This window comes from Vulpes vulpes, chromosome 15 (assembly GCF_048418805.1).
Source record: "Vulpes vulpes isolate BD-2025 chromosome 15, VulVul3, whole genome shotgun sequence".
Classification (NCBI taxonomy): domain Eukaryota; kingdom Metazoa; phylum Chordata; class Mammalia; order Carnivora; family Canidae; genus Vulpes; species Vulpes vulpes.
The window spans coordinates 26,884,884-26,904,087 of record NC_132794.1 but is presented as its reverse complement, the minus strand read 5'-3'; the positions used below and the strand labels follow the sequence as shown (position 1 = coordinate 26,904,087).

General features: G+C 38.0%; 1 protein-coding gene across 12 annotated transcripts in view; it reads left to right on the top strand.

The window, feature by feature from the left end:
• The first annotated feature begins 3,135 nt into the window (after window positions 1-3,135).
• The window catches only part of USP25 (ubiquitin specific peptidase 25), a 136,698-nt gene continuing 120,629 nt past the window's right edge, over window positions 3,136-19,204 (top strand). For 3 of the 12 annotated variants that reach the window (XM_072740929.1, XM_072740926.1, XM_072740927.1), the window contains exon 1: window positions 3,170-3,390. In XM_072740929.1, coding sequence (XP_072597030.1) covers window positions 3,346-3,390 — 45 coding nt within the window. In that variant the 5' untranslated portion in view covers window positions 3,170-3,345. Of the gene's footprint in view, window positions 3,391-4,447; window positions 4,664-19,204 lie in introns of those variants that run through there. The other 9 variants (XM_072740935.1, XM_072740933.1, XM_072740934.1 and 6 more) reach the window with 7 other exon arrangements.

Genomic DNA, 19,204 nt, shown 5'->3' with positions numbered 1-19,204 from the left:
AGATTCCCAGTGTCTGAGGTATTGCTGATAGCTGGAGATACCAATATTGATATGCTTTGTCAGATAAAGAGTATGGCTGCCAGGACCACAGAGCTGTCCAGGTAGAGTGAGAAGTTAGAGTTAGCCATGCCCTACAAAAGCATAAACTTGTCTTCTCTCCTTCATGACTGCCCCTTTAATTCAATAAGCATTGTGTTGTACGTGTATTAGGCAGATAGTACTCGTACAGGTTCTAATTTATGAGCGCCTTATCAGTGAATGGTTCCATCGTGACATCATCGAAACCTCCTCTTTCAATGATTGTTTATGGTTACCTTATTGGTGGAAATAAAATCATCCTAGAGTGTCAATATACCTAAGGAAGGAAAATAATTCTGATCCTCTTCAAGAGAACCATTCTTTCGCGGAGGAAATTGTTCAAATCTACACTGTGAATTGAATACTTATTTCTTACTCTGGCTTACAAATGTGCTTTGGCAGTATGTTAGACTTTTGGTGTTCAGAAATGGATTTTCAGACTCATTCTAAACAAAGAGAAATAAATAGTCAAGATAGAATGAATACCAATTTCCTTGGTTCACACAAGGCACAATACTGAATATCGTTGGAAACATTATTTTGATCCCACATAGAAAAACAGACTTGGTGTTAAGAACTAAATTTTTAATTTAATTTAATTTTTTTTTAAGAAAGATTTTATTTATTTGAAAGAGAGAGCTTGCACAAGTAGGGGGAGGGGCAGAGGAAGAAGCAGACTCCTCGCTGAGCCAGGAGCCCTACTAGGGCTCTATCCCATTACCATGACCTGAGTCCAAGGCAGAGGCTTAATGAACTGAGCCACCAGAGGCCCCTAAATGTTTAATTTTAATGAAATCTGTCAGTTTAACTGTTTACCTGAGTGTCAACACTCCAGAGTAGTACAATTTAGGAATTATTAAATAATATCCTGAGGTTATATACTTCCAACAATCATACTTATAGTAAGGCTTATTCATGAACAGAAAAAACTGAACATTGGGACAAATTGTTAAAATGAATTAGGATATCTGGCAGTGTGTCATGTGTGCAAATTTATCTCAAATTTTCACATTTCCATCCTCTGTTCATTCTAGTATGCTTTCTAGAAAAGAATACCTATAAGGACACTTGAAAGTTTCTCCTCATACAAAACGGTTAAGGTTTTAAAAATTTCAGTAGGAAAACCACTAGAGGTAAGCTGGAAATAAATGATCAAAGTGGGCAAATATGACTATCCTATAAAAACATTTAGTGAATAATTATCTAGTAACCACTAGTAAAATAACATTTTCTGTGGAACTAACAATTTAACTCAGAAAAACAAAACTGAAGTTTAGTATATGGCAGTATCTTTTTAAAATCATAGTACTACATTTTTATGTTAAATTTAACTTTCTTATATTCAAATGTCATGAACTGGATAGAGTTCTTCTTCTTCTTTTTTTTAATCCATAATAGAGAGAAACATGAAGATGACGTTGGACAGAACTTCGGTCTGTAAATGGGGTCAAGTGGGCTCTAGTTTGCTTTCTTTGGCAAGTAGCCTTCTTTGAGTCTCAGTGTTCTCACAACAAAATTGTGCATTCTAGGAGAGCTATTGCGTTATTCCTAAAATTCTGTGTTTCCAATCACTTCACAACTTTTCAAATTCCTCCGGTGAAAACATAGGATATCAATAGAATTAAGTTCTATTATAATATGTCAAAATCAAATACCTATGAAGACTCCAGGGAAGGATCTCAAACGCTGATTGAAAATATCTGAGGTGTGAAGCAAGGACGGCTGTGAAGTGCACAGATTTGTTGCAAAGCCTTAAGAATCACGATGATCCATGGTTATTATATAAAACCGGATAATAGCTCAGTGATCATTCACTAAACTTGCTTTTCTTGCCGTCAGATTAAAAATCATGCCCGGATTTGCATATGTGTGTAATGCATTTATGACAAGATGGACTGATTATTCTGTCCCTCTCATTGCCACACCCTCACCTCCTATCCCCAGATGAGCTCGGAAGCTCAAGGTCTTTTTGAGAGCAGAGATCGCCTTCTGGACGTTAAGTTTTTCTTTCAATTCCATATACGGTCAAGTTTTCCACGCAGGACGGTTCACTGCTAATTGTCTGACAACTGGTGTATCGGAATTATGCGGCCCCCGGGCGGGCAGTGAGACTTTCGTCTGCTGTATAGACCGTATTTCATTTTTATCAAATCTTCAGGAAATAACCCTTATTCCTCCAGAGCCTCGCAACGACTGGCAGGTACCTGTTTGCGTGGATGAAGCAGACGGAGAATATCAGTATTCACTTATGTGATGATCAGTCAAGGAGAAAAGTACATTCCAGCCTAAGGACCTCCGACAGCCCTTTGCTGAAGTCACACGTGACTTCTTCCCTCCCGGCAAGTTTACTGCTCGGGAGATTCCTAGAAAGGCGAGGGGGGAGGACCGGGGACCCAGAAAGGAGCCGGGGTTCGGGACTCTGTCTCGGAGGAGGTCGGGAAGCCGGCGGTGCGCGCAGCCCCGGCGCCGAGAGCGCTGCCTCCCGCCCGGGCTCCGAGCCTCGCGGGGCCGAGGGCAGGCACCGCGCAACCTGCCGCAGGGGCGGCTCCGAGCCGAGGCAGAGCCCGCGGGGCGCGCCCTCGCCCCCCCGCCGGGAACGCGCAGGGCGGGGCGGGGCCTGCTGGGGGCGGGGCCGGCCGGGGGCGGGGCCTGCTGGGGGCGGGGCCGGCGGGGGCGGGGCCGCCCCGCGGGTCACAATCTAGGGTTAGGGCGGCCGGCGGGCGGGGCTCGAGGGGGCGGAGCCGCCGGGCGGGGGAGGTGACGGCGGTTGGGGGAGGGGAGGGGAGGTGGAGCCGGGGAGGGAGGAGCAGAGCGCCATTCCGGCCCGCCGCTCGCTCCGTCCCCTCTCCCTTCCCCGCAGTGGCCCGCGAGCCGCCGGCGAGGGAGCGCGCGCGTGACGCGGCCCGGCCCGGCCCGCTCGCCCCCCGCGCCCCCGCGCCCCCGCGCCCCCGTTCCGTGCCGCGCCCGCGCCCGCCCCCGCCCCCGCCCCCGCCCATGGCCCCGGCCGCCGCCGAGCAGCCGCGCTGAGGCGGGCGGCGCGAAGTCGTGGGGCTGCCGCCGTGGCCCTCGCCGCCCGCGCCTCGCCGCCAGCCCGCGGTGCCCGCGCACGCCGGCCGCCATCGCCTTCGCGCCTGGCTGGCGGGGGCGCTGTCCTCCCCGGCGGTCCGCGCCGCTCCCTGGAGCTCGGCGGAGCGCGGCTGCCAGGGCCGGCGGAGGCGCGAGGACCCGCCCGCCGCCGCCCGAGTCGCCGCCGGCGCCGCGGGGGCCATGACCGTGGAGCAGAACGTGCTGCAGCAGAGCGCGGCGCAGAAGGTGAGGCGAGCCCGGAGCCGGCGCGGCGGGGCCCCGCTCCTGCCTGCTCCCGGCCTCCCCCCGCCGCCCGGCCCGGCCCGGCCCGGCCCGGCCCCGCCCCGCCCCGGCTTGCTCCCCCGCCGCCCGCCGCCCGCCGCCCGCCGCCCGCCCGCGCCTTCGGGCCGTCGCGCCCAGCCTGGGGAGCGGGGCGCGTAGTGGTCTCGACCCGCTTCCTTCTTGCCGGTCGCTTTCCTGCAGCCGGCAGTGCCCGCGGCGTGCTGAGAGCGACCCTCACGTCCCGACACTCCGTACGGGGCTTCTGAATTAAACTTTACTCACCTCTTCCTTTTTTGAAAAAAAAAAAAAAAAAAAAAAAAAAAGGCGGCCGGTTGTCATCGCTCCCGAACACGGTCTGTGTCGGAGGTGGGGGCATCCCAGGCCTGCTCTTCTGCAGAAGGGACCTCTGCTGGAATGGAGTTGCCCGCCTGGCGGGGCAGGGACGGTTACCTGGTGGACTGCTGTGTTAGTACAGGATTTGGTGTGTTCTTCTTTTCCCTTTTCTCTTCTTTTCTTTTCTTTTTTTTTTCTTTCTCTCTGAATATACACCCTGCCCCTACGAAAGGAGACCTTTCTGGCCCTGTTTATTCCAGGGATCTTTTGTCTGCTAAGTTTGACCTTATTCCATCCTTCACCCTTTACTCTTGCCTCAGTCACACATTCAAATGGCCACGTAAGTAAAAAAAAACAAACAAACAACAAAAAAAAAAACAAATCTGAAGTGTGCAGCTTCAGATCTTTCACAGTGAGCGGTGAGACACATTCATTTTATTGGAGATTTGGTTTCCAGAATCTCAAGTGCATTATCATGGCTTGCACCATATCTTGAAGTGTTGGCTATGACTTTTTTTTTTTTTTTTTTTGGCATTCTGTGAAAAGCATTTTGGGCAAAAGGAAAACATTGCTTTAGTCGTGTTGAAATTTGGGGAGTCACTAGGGGTTTACTGGGAGCACCGACCAAAGCTGTGTTGGGCTTATCTGAGCGAGTCGTGAATGCCCCACCCCGTGGTAGCTTTGGCGCAGCTTGTATCCTACCTGTGCTTGATTTCAGAACGAGGCCTGCTGCCCGAGAGTGCACGGCCGGTCTGAATACCCACTGCTAAGTTTTTGCTTTGAGATTATTTTTAGAATTCTAGATAGTGCTTGAGGTGATTGAAGATGCTCGAGAATTTTGGAAAGCAAGGATAGTGCATTGTTATTTTAGGCACTTTGGGAAAGTTGTCTTTGGAACTCTTGTGTAAGTGAACTGCTCCCGGCAAATTCGGGTTGTTGTTGCGGACTGCGATCTATTTACAGTGAAACGATTCTAGATTTACTAATGGGAGTTTAGAATAGTTTATCTTCTACTCCTTGTATTCTGTTTTGAATGTCTTAAACTTTAGTTTTTGATGTTAAGTATGTGATAAAGTGTTAATACTTAGAGCAGGACCTTGTGTTCACATGTACGCTAAGCAGGGTTTAATAGGTTCGGTATCGTTTTTGTTTATAGCTCTCTTCAGTGTTGAATATTAAAGCCTGATTATTGTTTGAAAGTGGGAAATGTGGCTCCTACTTTTCACATCTTTTAAGTTTGAACAATGGTAAGAAGTTTGTGAGGGTTTTCTTTCTTTCTTTTTTTTTTTTTTTAAGTTGACTTTTTCTAGCGTAGAATCAGATAATGCAGATCTGCCTGGTTCAGAGGTTTATGCATAAGATCGTAGGTTCTAGAATCAAATTACTAAAGATGATCTTGGCCATCAAATTCAGTTTCCCAGCTTCATGAGTCCCCTCCTTGCACAAAGGGAATAGTTGTTGATCCAAAATATTACTATTATGATGCTATTGTTAGTGTATGTGTCAGATCTTTTGGGATACTGGGCAATTTTTATTGGAGCAATTTTTATTATGCACTTATTTTTATACTTCCATTATGGTATTTATGGGGTTTTTGAAAAGAAACAATGTGTTTATTTACTTTTTTGCAGTAATATACTATTTGTTACTCAGAACTGTTTAAAAATGTTTATTTAGGTATAAGTACTTTAAACCATCTATTACAGATAAATTCATAGGCTTAAATTCACCAGATTAGTAACTAGGAAGCGGACTACAAGCTAGTAACTAGGAAGTGAACTTCATACTTTAGAAGAAACAAAAGTGAAACTCTTTGTTTTCACTTAGAAACTTTATGAATTATTATGAAAACAAGAAGTGTCTAGTGCATTTGCATAATCAAAATTTAGCCTATTTTCTGCTCTCCTTAAAATTATGCGTGTGAATGCACATATGTATTAGTTTTATGTATGCAGTTTTATTCTGGAGGTTGAAATAGTTTATTATATTTTCAAGATTTTTTTTCCAGAAGGATGATTAGTAATAATGATTTTTAACTTTATTATTTATTTATTTATTTATTTAAGCAGCACAACACAAAGCTTTCTTTCATAGGTCTTGTTCACCTGCAAAGTAGCTTGCCATGGTATAAGCCAAGGGGCTGGCTTGGCTGTCTTTTCCTCTGATGTGTTCTTTGCTTGTTGTTGAAGTTTGGCCATGGCAGGGAGTTATGAGATGTAATAAAACTGCAGAAAGCTGCTTTTCTGAGGTTTAGGTGATACAGGTTAGGTGGAGTTGGTGGCAGATTAGCTACCATTAAATCCTGTCCATAATCTTAGTCTTGAACATGTATCTTCTTTTTCTTTAAGATTTTATTTATTTATGCATGAGAGACAGAGAGAGGCAGAGGGAGAAGCAGGCTCTCTGAGAGGAGCCGGATGTGGCACTTCATCCCAGGCCCCTGGGATCACAACCTGAGCCAAAGGTAGATACTCCACCACTGAGCCACCCAGGTGGTTTCATGAACATGTAGGTTCAACATTTGTACTTTATATTTACCTAAGTGTAGCATCCTTAGATCTCAAAAATTTGGTACCTATATATATAGCTTCAGGTCCCAAATGAGGATTCCTTAGGGCAGCAATAGAAGGCTTCCTCCTAGGGACCAAACTGATTTACAGAGTGAAGTGAGCTGGGTACTATTTACATTAAACGTATTTTTCTGAATTGGATAAAATATAGGGTTTATAAGGGTAGGTATTTTGCCTATTTTGTTTCATTATAGAGCTTAGAATAATGGTGTCTTGCACATAATAGGTTTCAGTAAATATTTGATGAGTGAAATAATGAGTGAATGTTTTCTGAAAGGAATGCAAATGCAGTAATTTAGTTTCCTAACTGAATCTCAGGATTTAATTATTGAGAAACCATGGACTACTGTTGGAATATAGGCTGTGTAGTGAAGTGTGGGTTGGACCTAAATCACCTTTCTGTGACCTTGCACAAATCATTAATTGCCTCTGAATCTTCCTTTAAAGCCTTAAAGTTAGTATGATTAGACAGGAACAACTCTTTTGGATCTGAGTGTTTCAGTGGAGCTAAGCATGCATTTATTTCTGGACAGGGAGGACAAAAAAAGAAATACTAGAGGGTGGAGGCAGAATGAATTTTATGGATCAACAGTCAACTTTCACTTAATTACATTTGGGGATCAGGTGGGAAGGATGTCACAGATCAGCTAATTTAAGAGTTAAAGCAAAACTTGGAAAACATTAGAAGCTGGATCCAGGGTAAAGTTTTTAGTTAAATTATGTAATATTTTCTAATTTAGGTATCATTTATAGTTGTGAAAAATACAGTATAGCATTTCCAAGGACAGTGAATGTTATGTAAATCACTGTAAACATCACATAAAAGGGATATTCTTTAGTACTAAATAGTTTATTATGTTGTTATTAGCTAGACTGGGTTTGGGCAAAGAGGCAGGGATTCAGCTACGTATTTCCTTATTCCTTTTCTTACCTATTTTGATTTGTATACTGACATTGTATCTAGTTGCCTTAATGAAGTCTTGTTTTAATAAATATTCTGTTGATTTTTAAAATATTCTATGTATTATAGTTTGTGTCATTTGCAAGTAATTATCATTCTGACCTATTTCTTGTTAATACTTCTTTTTTTTCATTTTTTTATTGCTTTAGTTAAGATTACAGAATACTGCTAGTGTTAGTCTCTTTTGCGCATTGTTTCATTATGATATGGAGATTTCCTTATAGTCCTAAGTTTTAAAATTTGTTTTGAAATCAGATTTAGATGTTGATTCTTTATCAAATGTCTTTTTCTTTTTTCCTTTTGCAATGATTGATGTGATAATTTGTCAAAAATAAAAACAATTGTAATAGATAACATTTGGAATATGTTATATATACCTATGTTAACTAATTGTGCATAGAGTTTTCAAAACTTTTTATTCACTTAGTCTTTCCAAGCACATTATTATTAGGTGAGCACTATTTTTTTTTATTTCCCTCCGCATGTTCTGGTTGAGGAAACAGTATTAGAGAAGAACTAAAGGAACATTTCATTGCTGTTATGTGTTGGGCGTGGACTTTAAACTCAGGGTCATGAGACTCATGAGCACCTTCTCTTACCCGTTATGTTTTATTGTTTTCTGTAGTCATGATGCATCCAAATTCAATATAGTAAACTTTTATCTGGAATTTAGTGTCTTTATTCTTAAATGAGATTGGTTACATAGTTTGTTTTTTTTTTTTTTTTTGGTTACATAGTTTGTTATGTGCATATGGGCTCTCAAGGAGAGGTCAGCTCATAAAATTGATTAGAAAGCTTTTTTAGGTTTTCCTTTGCTTTTGGAATAGTTTAGTATAGGACTAAGTTAAATCATTCAAAATTGGTGGTATTTAGCCATTTTCTATCGTTCAACCTAAGTACTTACTACTTTGAACATTTGGTGAATATGACAACGGCAGGCTGACCATTTATCTAGAGCACATTTTAGATAAGTTTTCCAAATTTTGACTATTAAGCTTTTAGGTTTTCTACCTCTTCTGGAGTCAATTTTAAAAATGCTTATAGATTTCAAGTTGATTTCATTTAGATGTGTGTGTGTGTATGTATAGGTCTGATGTTTTCTCTTAAATCTGTCTGTATAGATCAATTTCTTTCTTATTCCTGATTGTTTTGTTTTGTCCTCATTATGTTTGCCAGATGTTGATCTATTTTACTGGTTTTTCCAAAATTCAGTTCTTTGTTGCCTTTATAAGTTCCGTTTATCTTCTAATTTATTAATTTTTGCTTTTGTATTTATTATTTCCACTTTTCTAGTTTTTTTGGGTGTTTATTGTTGTTGCTCTTTTTATACTTGAATTCATCACCTCGTGAGTTTCCAGTCATTTTGGGCTGTGGATTTTCATCTTTGTTTGGGATTTGACTTCATTTTTCTTTTACTGTTTAAAAGATTTTTTTTTTTTCTGGTATACTTCCTAAGATGTTGCATTTTTTAAATTGTTGATTTTTAGTTTCAATGTACTGTTTAAAAAACATGATTTGTAATAGTTTTAGAAATTAAGATTTTCCTTATGACTACATGAGGTTTTAGCATATGAAAAGGATGTGTATTTGAAAGTTAGAGTTTTATATTTATATATTAAATGAACATTCATAGTGTGATTTGAGTATTTCATGCTTTTTTCTTGTCTCTTAAATTCTGAGAGATGATGTAATTTTTTGGTAGTTTCATCAAATTCTTTTTATTTCTAATAGATCTGATCTAAACTTGTGTGCTTTTGCTAGTCTTTTAGTAGGATTTCATCACTTATGTATATGGTGGTAACTGATAAAAATATTTTTTTTGTCATCTGAGTTTCTATTTATTAGTTTTATTTTCCCCACTCAGTTTTTTTTTTTCCCACTCAGTTTTGATGGATTGATGAAGTTTTTATAGTCTTGCATCCCCCACCAGTAGTGTCAAAATGAAAAGTTTTCTTTCTGTCCTCAATAAGAAAGACTTTTTAGCATATTTTTATTGACAATATTTCTGATTTTGTTGGATTAATATGGAATTGTATTCTAAATGATGGTATTTTAAATTTCTTATGATACAACTTCCATCAAAAAATATTACTTGTGTTATAGACACATTTAATAGCATTAGTTTTTAAAAATCAGGTATTTAATTTTAATTATGTGGTTTTTTTTCTGTAAAATTTAAAATTTAATACTGTTTAATGTTACTTTTTTTTTTTGTAAGTAAGTTAACTCTTTGTGTAAGCTTGTAAGCTTTCTTCTTTGGTTTTAGAATCTAGAAATTGTGTGTATATGTGTGTGTATATTGTGTGTGTGTGTGTGTGTGCATCTTCTTAACAGTCCTGCCTAGGATTTTTAGTCTGAAAACTTTCATGTTCTTCTCATGAAAAAGATATAAATTTTAAAATTATTGTTTCTATTCTATTCCTTCTCCCCTACCCCCTTTATGTAACTATATTATTTGAATATTAAATACCGTTCATCTCTCTTGCTACAAATTTTATTTTATAATATTTTTCTTTCTTCTTATATCCTATATGTTGAGATAAGGTTTGTTTGATTGTACAAATTATTATTTTTGTAATGCCAGTTCCGGGTGTACTACTTCCTTAGGTGGTCATATGCTTTTTTGAGGGTTTGTTTTAATAATCTGCATTTTTTAATACTTTATAATAACAAATACACATGAATTCTACTTAAAACTAAAGATATAACTTTGAAAGTAACCTCTGTCTAACCAGTCTCCTCATTTTCATTTCCACTCCTTCATTTTTATTTGAGATTGTTAATCATCTTGATTCCTAAGTTTATCCTCCCTTTTATTGCAGCTTAATGAATTCTTGAAGAGTATATTTTCATTGTTTTAACTTTAGAAGCTTTTCTCTAAATAGCCAAAGATACTCATCTATCTTTTCTACTGAGAGTTTTAAAGTTGTTTGCAACATTTCGACCATATTCCATCTTTAGTTTTTTTTTTTTTTGTACTAGGTGTAAGGTGGTGATCCAATTTAATTTTTATTACATATGTTTTTTTGTTGTTGTTAATTTTACCTCATAGAAAAGTTAATACTCTCCGCCGCTGAACTGACCTGCCATTTTTATCATATACAAAAGCTTTACATGGTGCTCTTTGTTTCCTTGTGTTGTCTTTTGTTTCGTCATTCATTTTGTGAATACCATCCTGTCTTCATTGCTGTAGTTTCATAATAATCTCTACTCCTGGAAAAGTAAGTTTGCTTTTCTTCTTCCAAAGTGTCATGACAGATTATTTTTCTTAGAAGTGTTAGAATAATCTTACCAAGACCTCTGAAAAACCCTTGAATTTTTCAGTAATTCAGTTGATTGTATAGACCAATTTGGAATCATTAACATATTTATGGCATTGGAATCATTAACATATTTATGGCATTGGGTCTTTATCCATGAACAGAGTATACTTCTTTTCTTTGGGTCTTTTAAAATATCTCTTCAGTTTATAATTTTAACTGTGGAATTCTTGTATGTCATTTTTTTCCTAGATAGTTGGTAATTTCTGATAATAATTATATGTGGTGCTTTAAAATATTTGTTATTTATTACTGGTGTGTACACATGCAACTGGCTTTTGTATATTCATCTTATGTCTAGCCATCTTGCTTAACTTTTCTATTTTAATACTTTCCTAGAGATGATTTTGGATTTTCTAGGTAAAAAAATTATATCATGAATACATTATGACAGTTTTATTTATAACTTTTATGCCTATAATTCCTTTTTTTCTTATTACACAGGGTAAGACCTTTAATAAATATTGATTAGAAGTGATGATAATGGATATTGTCTTATTACTAATTTTTTTAAAGATTTTATTTATTTATTCATGAGAATACACGAGAGAGAGAGAGAGAGAGAGAGAGAGAGAGAGAGGTAGAGACACAGGCAGAGACATAGGCAGAAGGAGAAGCAGGCTCCATGCAGGGAGCCTGATTGCAGGACTCGATCCCGGGGCTCCAGGATCATGCCCTGGGCTGAAGGTGGTGCTAAACCGCCGAGCCACCCGTGCTGCCCTCTTATTACTGATTTTAAAGGATAGCTCCCCACTTTGGTACCTAGTGAGCTTCTAAAGTATTTTTACATGTGTTAGTTGTATGAGCTTACATGTTATAAAAAAGTGTTCTGTTTATAAAAAAGTGTTCTGTTTCTGAATAACTAAAGAACATTGTAGTGTTTTAAATTTTAGTGCTTGCATGTAGTTTTTCCTTTGAGTCCTGGTGACTCCTGTGATAGTTTCACACCAGGCTCCCTGGGGATGAGTGGGGAGATAGTTGGTTTGTCAGGAGTTTAGTTAGTCAGTACTACTCTGTCATGCTACCTCCTATAAAGTCAGGGCAGTGCACTTTTTTTTTTTTTCTTTTTAAATCATGGGCCCTCTCTGTCTTTTCCCCCTTTTCCCCCAGGGACCATTCTATGATTATTCATTCCTGCTCTGATGTGCTTAGAGTAGGGGTAGTTACTAGAGTCTTTGCTTCTCTGAGTCTACAACACACTGTTACTCTCTAATATCATAGAACTCTTTAAGTATTGGCATGCTGCAGTGGCCTGCCTTTTTCCTGCAGCTAGACATGGTGAGTATGCTATCATAGCTTATCGTAATCATTAATATATATAATACATGAAAGACCAAATTTGGCTTGTGAAGGCCATTTTGGAATGTCACTGTGCAATAATGTGGCTAAGTAGATGAAGTTAAAGTTGAACTTCTAAAATGACCACCTGTGTTTATTTTGGCAAACTTGTATTAATTTTCAGGAATATTCTCCTTGTCATGATATTTTGTTTTGAACATATGATGGGTAATTTTTGAAACTTTTCTCCTTTTCTAACCTCAATTAACCATTTTAGTACAGTCTGTCTGCTTTTGAAAACTTACTTGGTCTTCATATTTAAAAATGTCCAACAATATTTTCATTGTCTCTTTAACCTTGTTGATACAAGTTTAGATCAGAGTTTCTCAAATGTGCTTTGTAGACAATTCATTTCCTGTAGTGCTTGCTAAACATGTAGAATCTATACGTTACAGACTTAATGTTTCAAGCCCAAGGGTTGGACTAAAGGATTCTTAACAGGAATCCCAAATGATTCTTCTGTACTTAAAGTTTGAGGACCACTAGTTGAAATTAATTAGTATTCTTAAAGAATGCTTCGGCACCTGTGTGTATTGGCTGCAGGGGTCCTCCAGGTTTGGATTATTATAATACACCCAGTTTAACAGGGATCAGAGTCTTTGAACATGTAGGCCTTCTTCTGTTTCCAGTGTTTCTCCCCATCAGTTCCCTGATAGACTTACCTGTCGTAAGGGAAATGCCTCCTTCCTTAGGCTTTCATGGCCAACATCTGTATGGAAACCCAAAGCTTCAGGTGCATAGGCTGGACACATGCTCTCCACCCCCAATCTCTGTAGGGCAGATTTAATCTTCTTTTTATTAATTGACTCATAGATCAAGGAGTTGAGAAACAATTATATATGCTAAGACTGCAGTCTTCCTGTTTCTTTTCTTTTTGGAGTGTGTATGTGTATGAATCATTCCTGAAAGTTTGTGTATGTGTGTGTGTGTGTGTGTGTGTATGAACCAAAGCATATGAAAGCTTATGTATACCTTAAAGAAATATAATAACATTACTACTCTTTGTACCACCCTAGATGTGAAATAGAACATCCTTTTATTCTAGAAATTTCCTTTTTTCCTCACTCAAACTGCCCCTCCTTTCCACATCCTACTAGTTGCTATCTTGATTTTTCCAAGTTAATGTTACTGTGTTATAATTTACAAAAAATATAATAAAAGCACCCATTTAAAGCATATCATTAGATGAATTTGGCAGCTCCAAAAGATACCCTTGTGTCACCCTTTCTGTTTAGTATCTCCACACTCCCTATCCAGGTAACCATTGATCTGATTTCTCTCACTACAGATCAGTTTTGGTTGTCTTAGTTCTTCACATAAATGAAATCTTAATTTTTTTTTTTTGCATTTGACATTTTTTTTTCTCAGCAAAATGCTTTTGAGATTGAGCCACCTTATTGCATTTGTTAGTAGTTCCTTTTTTAGTGCTGAGTAATATTTATATGAATATTACAGACTGTGTAAGTATGTTTCTGTTGGTGAGCTTTTGGGTTGTTTCTGGTTCTTGGCCCTCATGAGTGATATTGATTTACATACATCAATATGTAAAGGGTATTTGAAGGGACATATTTACATTTCTCTTGGGCGAATATAGAGAAGTAAAATTGTTATAAAATATTGCTAAATGGTTATTTGAAGTGGTTGTACTATTGTACATTACCATCAGCAGTGCATGAGAGTTAACATTGGTCTACTTTTTTGTTAACACTTGGTATTGTCAACTTTTATGTTTTAGTCATTTTAGTGAGTATGTAGTGATACCTCATTGTGGTATTAACTTGTATTTCCCTAATGACTAGTGGTTTTAAACATTTTTGTCATGTGCTTATTGGCCATTTTTGGAGGATTTTTAGATACTGCTTCTCATACACAGTTGATTCTTGAACTGGAGCTGGGGTGCTGACTCCCCCATGCAGTCAGAAATCTGTGGTTACCTTTTGACTTTCCCAGAATTTAACTGCTAATAGTCTACCATGACTGGAAGCATTACTGCTTGGAAGCAAACAAGCATTTAAATACTTGTTAAAAAGACTCACTGCTGAAGAATGGAAACCCTTTTCAGGGGCGACTGGGTGACTCAGTTGGTTGTCTCTCTCTTGGTTTTGGCTCAGGTCATGATATCAGGATCCCTGAGATCAAGCCTCCTGTCAGGCTACTCACTCAGTGTGTGGTCTGCTTCCCCCTTTTTCTCTCCTGCCCTCCTTTGTGTACTCTGTCTCTCTCTCACAAATAAGTCTTTAGAAAAAAATAGAAGACCCTTTTCTTCATGCCTCAAACTAGCATTAAAATAATCTCTTTGATAATTGCACACACACGAAAAATCTCTATGATGTATATTTTGATGTAGAGGGTACAGAATATTTTAACATTGTAGTTGGTTTGGAAATTTGGAAAGAACTTGGAGGACCAATGGTGGGTGGGTTAAATTGTGGAAGGGTAAGCCTTTGGATCAGAAAGACTTTTCTTACTGTTTTTGGTCTGTGGGAGAACAAGGAAGAACCTGTTTTGAACTGGAAAAGGAAACAGCTCATGCTTGCTGAGTCTGCTGTTCTGTCTGGAAGTGGGTGAGGTGGAGGTGAGCTGTACTAGGCCTGAGGGCAGGACTGGCTGCAGAGCTGAGAACTAGGTCCTCAGTGAAGCTGGATGTGGGGGAGCATTGTGGAAAGAGGGAGCAGGAATGAAGAACCATTAGTAGTGAGGGTTCATCCCAATGGTAACACTAATATGAGAAGCAGTGGTCACACTCGCACTTACATGAGCTTATGTGTTATAATTCATGTCAGAATACATGTAAAATCAGTATCTTGTTTCTTTGGGGTGGAGCTACAGAAACAACTTTGAATTGGGGCTGTGAAGCTTGCTATGTCTCCCACTGAGGCCTCTCAGCTGATCTGGGTTTCTCATCAAGAACAACCTTTTGACCAACAGAACCTTTGTTCTTACTCTCACTCCAGTGTTAGAAATTCAGGGAGCTCTCTGTGGAGAAGAGGGAGTGGGGCTGTGGGAGAGTTGAATCAGGCAGGGGCTGTGGTGGGAGGTACTGGGAACCAGCTGCTTCCATATTTTCCTTATTGATCATTTTTATATCATATACAAATAATCTGTATGTTGCTATTGAGTTGTAGGAATTTGTATATAATGAATGTATTTCATTATATGTATATTTTTTCTCTTAAGGTGTATGTAGCTTATCTTTTATCAGTTTCTCTGAAGTCTAAGTATTTTAACATTGATGCTCATTGTCCCATTTTTTTTCTTTCACAGTGCTTTGGCCTAATTTTCTTGAACCTTAGTTTATAAAACTTTTTTCTGTGTTTTCTTCTTTATTCTTTATCATCTTAGCATTTACATTTAGGTCTGTGATCTATGTAGAGTTTACTTTTGTGTATGTTCTGAGGTGTAAGAGTCAAGGTTCATATGAAATAAATGAACCTTTGTGTTGTAGTTCATTTATACTTCTTGATACACTGGAAATGTTTTACTGCTGATAAGTTACTCATTTACCTTTTTATGTTTATGGACCACTGAGATCTTTTTTTCTGTGAAATTCACATTGGTTTCTTCATTTGGATTGGTTTTATCTTTTTTTTTTTTTTAATTTGCTGGAGTTTATAATAGTCTAAATACCCCCCCTACCCCCCATTTTCAGGAGGTCTTTTTACTTTTATCGTGCCCTTTAATGAATAGAAGTTTACTTTAATTTAGTCTCATATGTAATTGGTTTCCTTGAACTTCCATACCCTGTTTTATAAAGATACTCTTTTATTACCCTCTACTGTTTCTCTTGTTTTGCCTCTAGTATTTAAGTCTTATTTCACTTGCATTTGAATTTTATACAGTGTTTGAGTAGGTGGCCAAATTCATTTTCCCCATCTGGAAAACCAGCAACTTTATTGAAAAGTTTGTCTTCTCATTAACACTTCATTTGATGACAAGATTTTTATTCTCTCTCTTTTTTAAAGACTATTTATTTGAGAGAGAGAGAGAATGAGAGAGCACAAGAGCACAAGCAGGGGGAGCGTCAGAGGGTCAGGGAGTCAAGGGACAGGGAGACCTAGGCTCTCTGCTGAATAGGGAGCCCAACACGGGGTTGGGGGGGAGAATGTGGGGGGGGCCTTGATCCCTTGATTCCTTGGGATCATGACTTGAGCCCAAGGAAGTTGCTTAACCAGCTGAGCCACCCAGGCGCCCAAGATTTTAATTCTTGATTTGGGACCTTTTTAAAGGAAAGCAGGTCTCTGGGACACTCAAAGTATTTTTGTTATAGCTTTACTGAAGCTTGCATAAATATAACTAGGCATAAATTTAGTATGTTCCATTATATGGCTCTTATGCACTAAAACTAAAAACCAACTAAGAACTTAGATGTAAGCAAAGTTAGAAAATTAGTAAAATTTAGATTAATAAGGTCAACTTGACAGATAGTAGTGTTATATAGAAGCTAACTTAAGCATTTGCAACTTCAAGGAAATTAATATACGTGTATCAGGGTATTATTGTAATATATTGTTACTAAACTCTGGAAGCAGGCTTTATTGCTGTTGTCATCCACATTACTTTTGTGACCCTGTTAGTTGAAAGCCATTGTTTTTAGAGTGATGTTCTCCGCCTTTTTGTTGTAAAATCTTCACAGATATGCCTCCGTGTTTGATCATACTATAAAGTATTTTTGTCATTTTTTTTTTTTTGCTAAAGCTCTATAAATGTAATTGCAGTATCTTTGAAGCAGAATGTTGAACTAAACAGGTTGTGTGATTTCTTATAAAGTGGAACATATTTCCTGTGAATAAGAGGGGTAACAATTATAGCTTACTTTTAAATTAGTGCCCAATAAATATTATTTATTAGAACTTGTGAGTACTTTGCCTTATGAACATATCTTAGAGCCTGGACAATTGAGAGAGAGAGAGATACTGCTGTGTAGTGTGATAACTGCTTTTGCAGACACTTTGAGACAGTATTATATACTGCAGTAATGATGTGTTGTAATTATTGCTACCTGCCTTAGGGGTGGTTGTACTTTGTTGTGGTGAAGGTTTTAAAGCTTTCCAGGTGTGCTGCCAAAAATATTTAGTATTTGAATGCATGTTACAAACATAAAAATGTTGAGAATTACTAGATAAGAAGACAAACAGATAGGCTTAGTTATTGGACAAGATTTCTGTGAGTATGTCAGTTTTTGGTATGTGAACTTTTAGTACATGTATTTAAAATGTTCACCTTTGGGCTATGTTGTATAGTAAAATTTGACTGCTAATCAATATAGTGTGTTTGTATTTGTTCACTGGGGGTATTTTCTAAGGTTTGGTCTTTGATTTTCTGCTTTCTACTTTTGCAAGGTGTCTTTGAGAGACATATATTTTCTTACTCATGTGTTATGTTCATTACTACCAAGTTTGTATATTCAAAATCAAATATTACACCCTTACATAAACTCTAGTTTCAGGTTTTCAGTTGCCTGTTGTAGATTTCTGCTTATTCAGTTATCTCATTATCAAGTCTATGCATTTAATTATTATTTCTTTGTTTTAAGCAGATTGAGAAGTAGGTAATAACCCAGAAAGCTTACAGTTTAGTGGTGGTGGGAGCCAGAAATGCCAATATGATATTTGAAGTTAAATTAAGTATTTGTAAGATGTATTGGTAGGACAAAGAAGAAGATCTAAGAATAGGAAAAGCTTTGTGAAGGAGGGAGTGGTTGAAATGAAAGGAAGACTACTAGGTAGATTGACAGTATCATTCTAGGCAGAGAAGTCCATGAGCAAGGGAAAACAAACACAGCAATTTGGTGCCTTCTGTTGTCTACCAGTAGCTTCATATGGCTAGATATTGTGTAATAAAAAATGTTTAGTCTTTTCCCTGGTTTCTGCCACAGAGCTTCTAGAATCCTTGGAATTTACTGTCTTTTGTATCCTAATGAGTTAACTCCTTGTTGGAAGACAAGGCAGCTTCAGGTGTTGTTGTAAAACCAACCTCAGAAAACCAACCACTGTGATTAGTCTGGTGGCCAGGAGAAGGGCTGGAGATTGAGTTCAGTCACCAATGGCCAATGATTCAGTCATGCCTATATAATGAAATCTTTAGTGCCTTCCATACTTTTAATAAGTGCTCAGTTAAAAAAAAAAAAGCGCTCAGTTAATGGTAGTTCTAGGGTAGAACTTGGCATATATGGTTAATTTTCCCCTTCCTAGTTTTTGAGACTTATTCTCTTAAAAATACAGAATTACATCACTAATATATCATTTGAATATAAATAAAATATTGAAATAAATAAATAAAAATTTCTTTTAAGAAAGTTATATAAGTAAGGGTCCAATTAAGACACAGAGACCACAGAGTAATTTGAATAGGAAGAGTTTAATACAAGAAAGTATTGACCAGTAACATATGATTGGCTATAAGAATGTAAAGAAAACTCTTAAGAATAGTGGAAGGAGTAAATTTGCGAGAGGTCTGCTCTCAGACTGAATTTCAGTTCTTGCTGTAATTGAAGCCCAGTGGATGGGGACTTGTTTGATGAGGTACTAGGACGACTGGGACATTTCTGCAAATAGCTCTTAGGGGTATGAGAAAGAAAGTCATTTAGAGCATATTTTATTAAACAGCACTATGTCTAGATGATTGGAGTTCCTAATAGTAGAGTGTATTATGTCTTTAATTAATGTGACCAAAAACTATATTTGCTTTAACAGAGGAATTGTGACACACATAGCTCTGAAGAATCATATAGTATTCTAGTCTGAGAGTTCTATGTAGAGCATATTTGTTTTATTAGTATGAGGGATTTTATTTTTGGACTGCAAGTTCATTGTGAAAACTTAAGTGTAGAAACTAGAGATACATGAATGTGTATTTTATTTAAACTTCAGATCTTGAAGTTCAAAGATATGATTTGATTAACAAAAGTTTTATTTACTTAAATTTTTTTCCAGAATATAACACACTAATTTAAAAATATTGTCTATCCCAAAAGATTGGGATAGTTGGGGTTTTAGAATGCATGTTCCCATAAAAACCATGTTTTATGGTGTTGAGTTCTTATTTGGCTTGGAAATGTATTTAACTCTGTAAGAACTTATACTATAATGCTGTGTAACAATATTTTTTGGGGAAGTTACATTTGGAATTTCTATTTATGATGCATTTCAGTTATCTGCAGTTAATGAGGATGGGGCTTTTATTAGGGGCATGGATATCATGCAGCTGTTAAATTGGTTGAAGAGTTGGGTGGCAGGTAGGGACAAGAACTGAGGTGA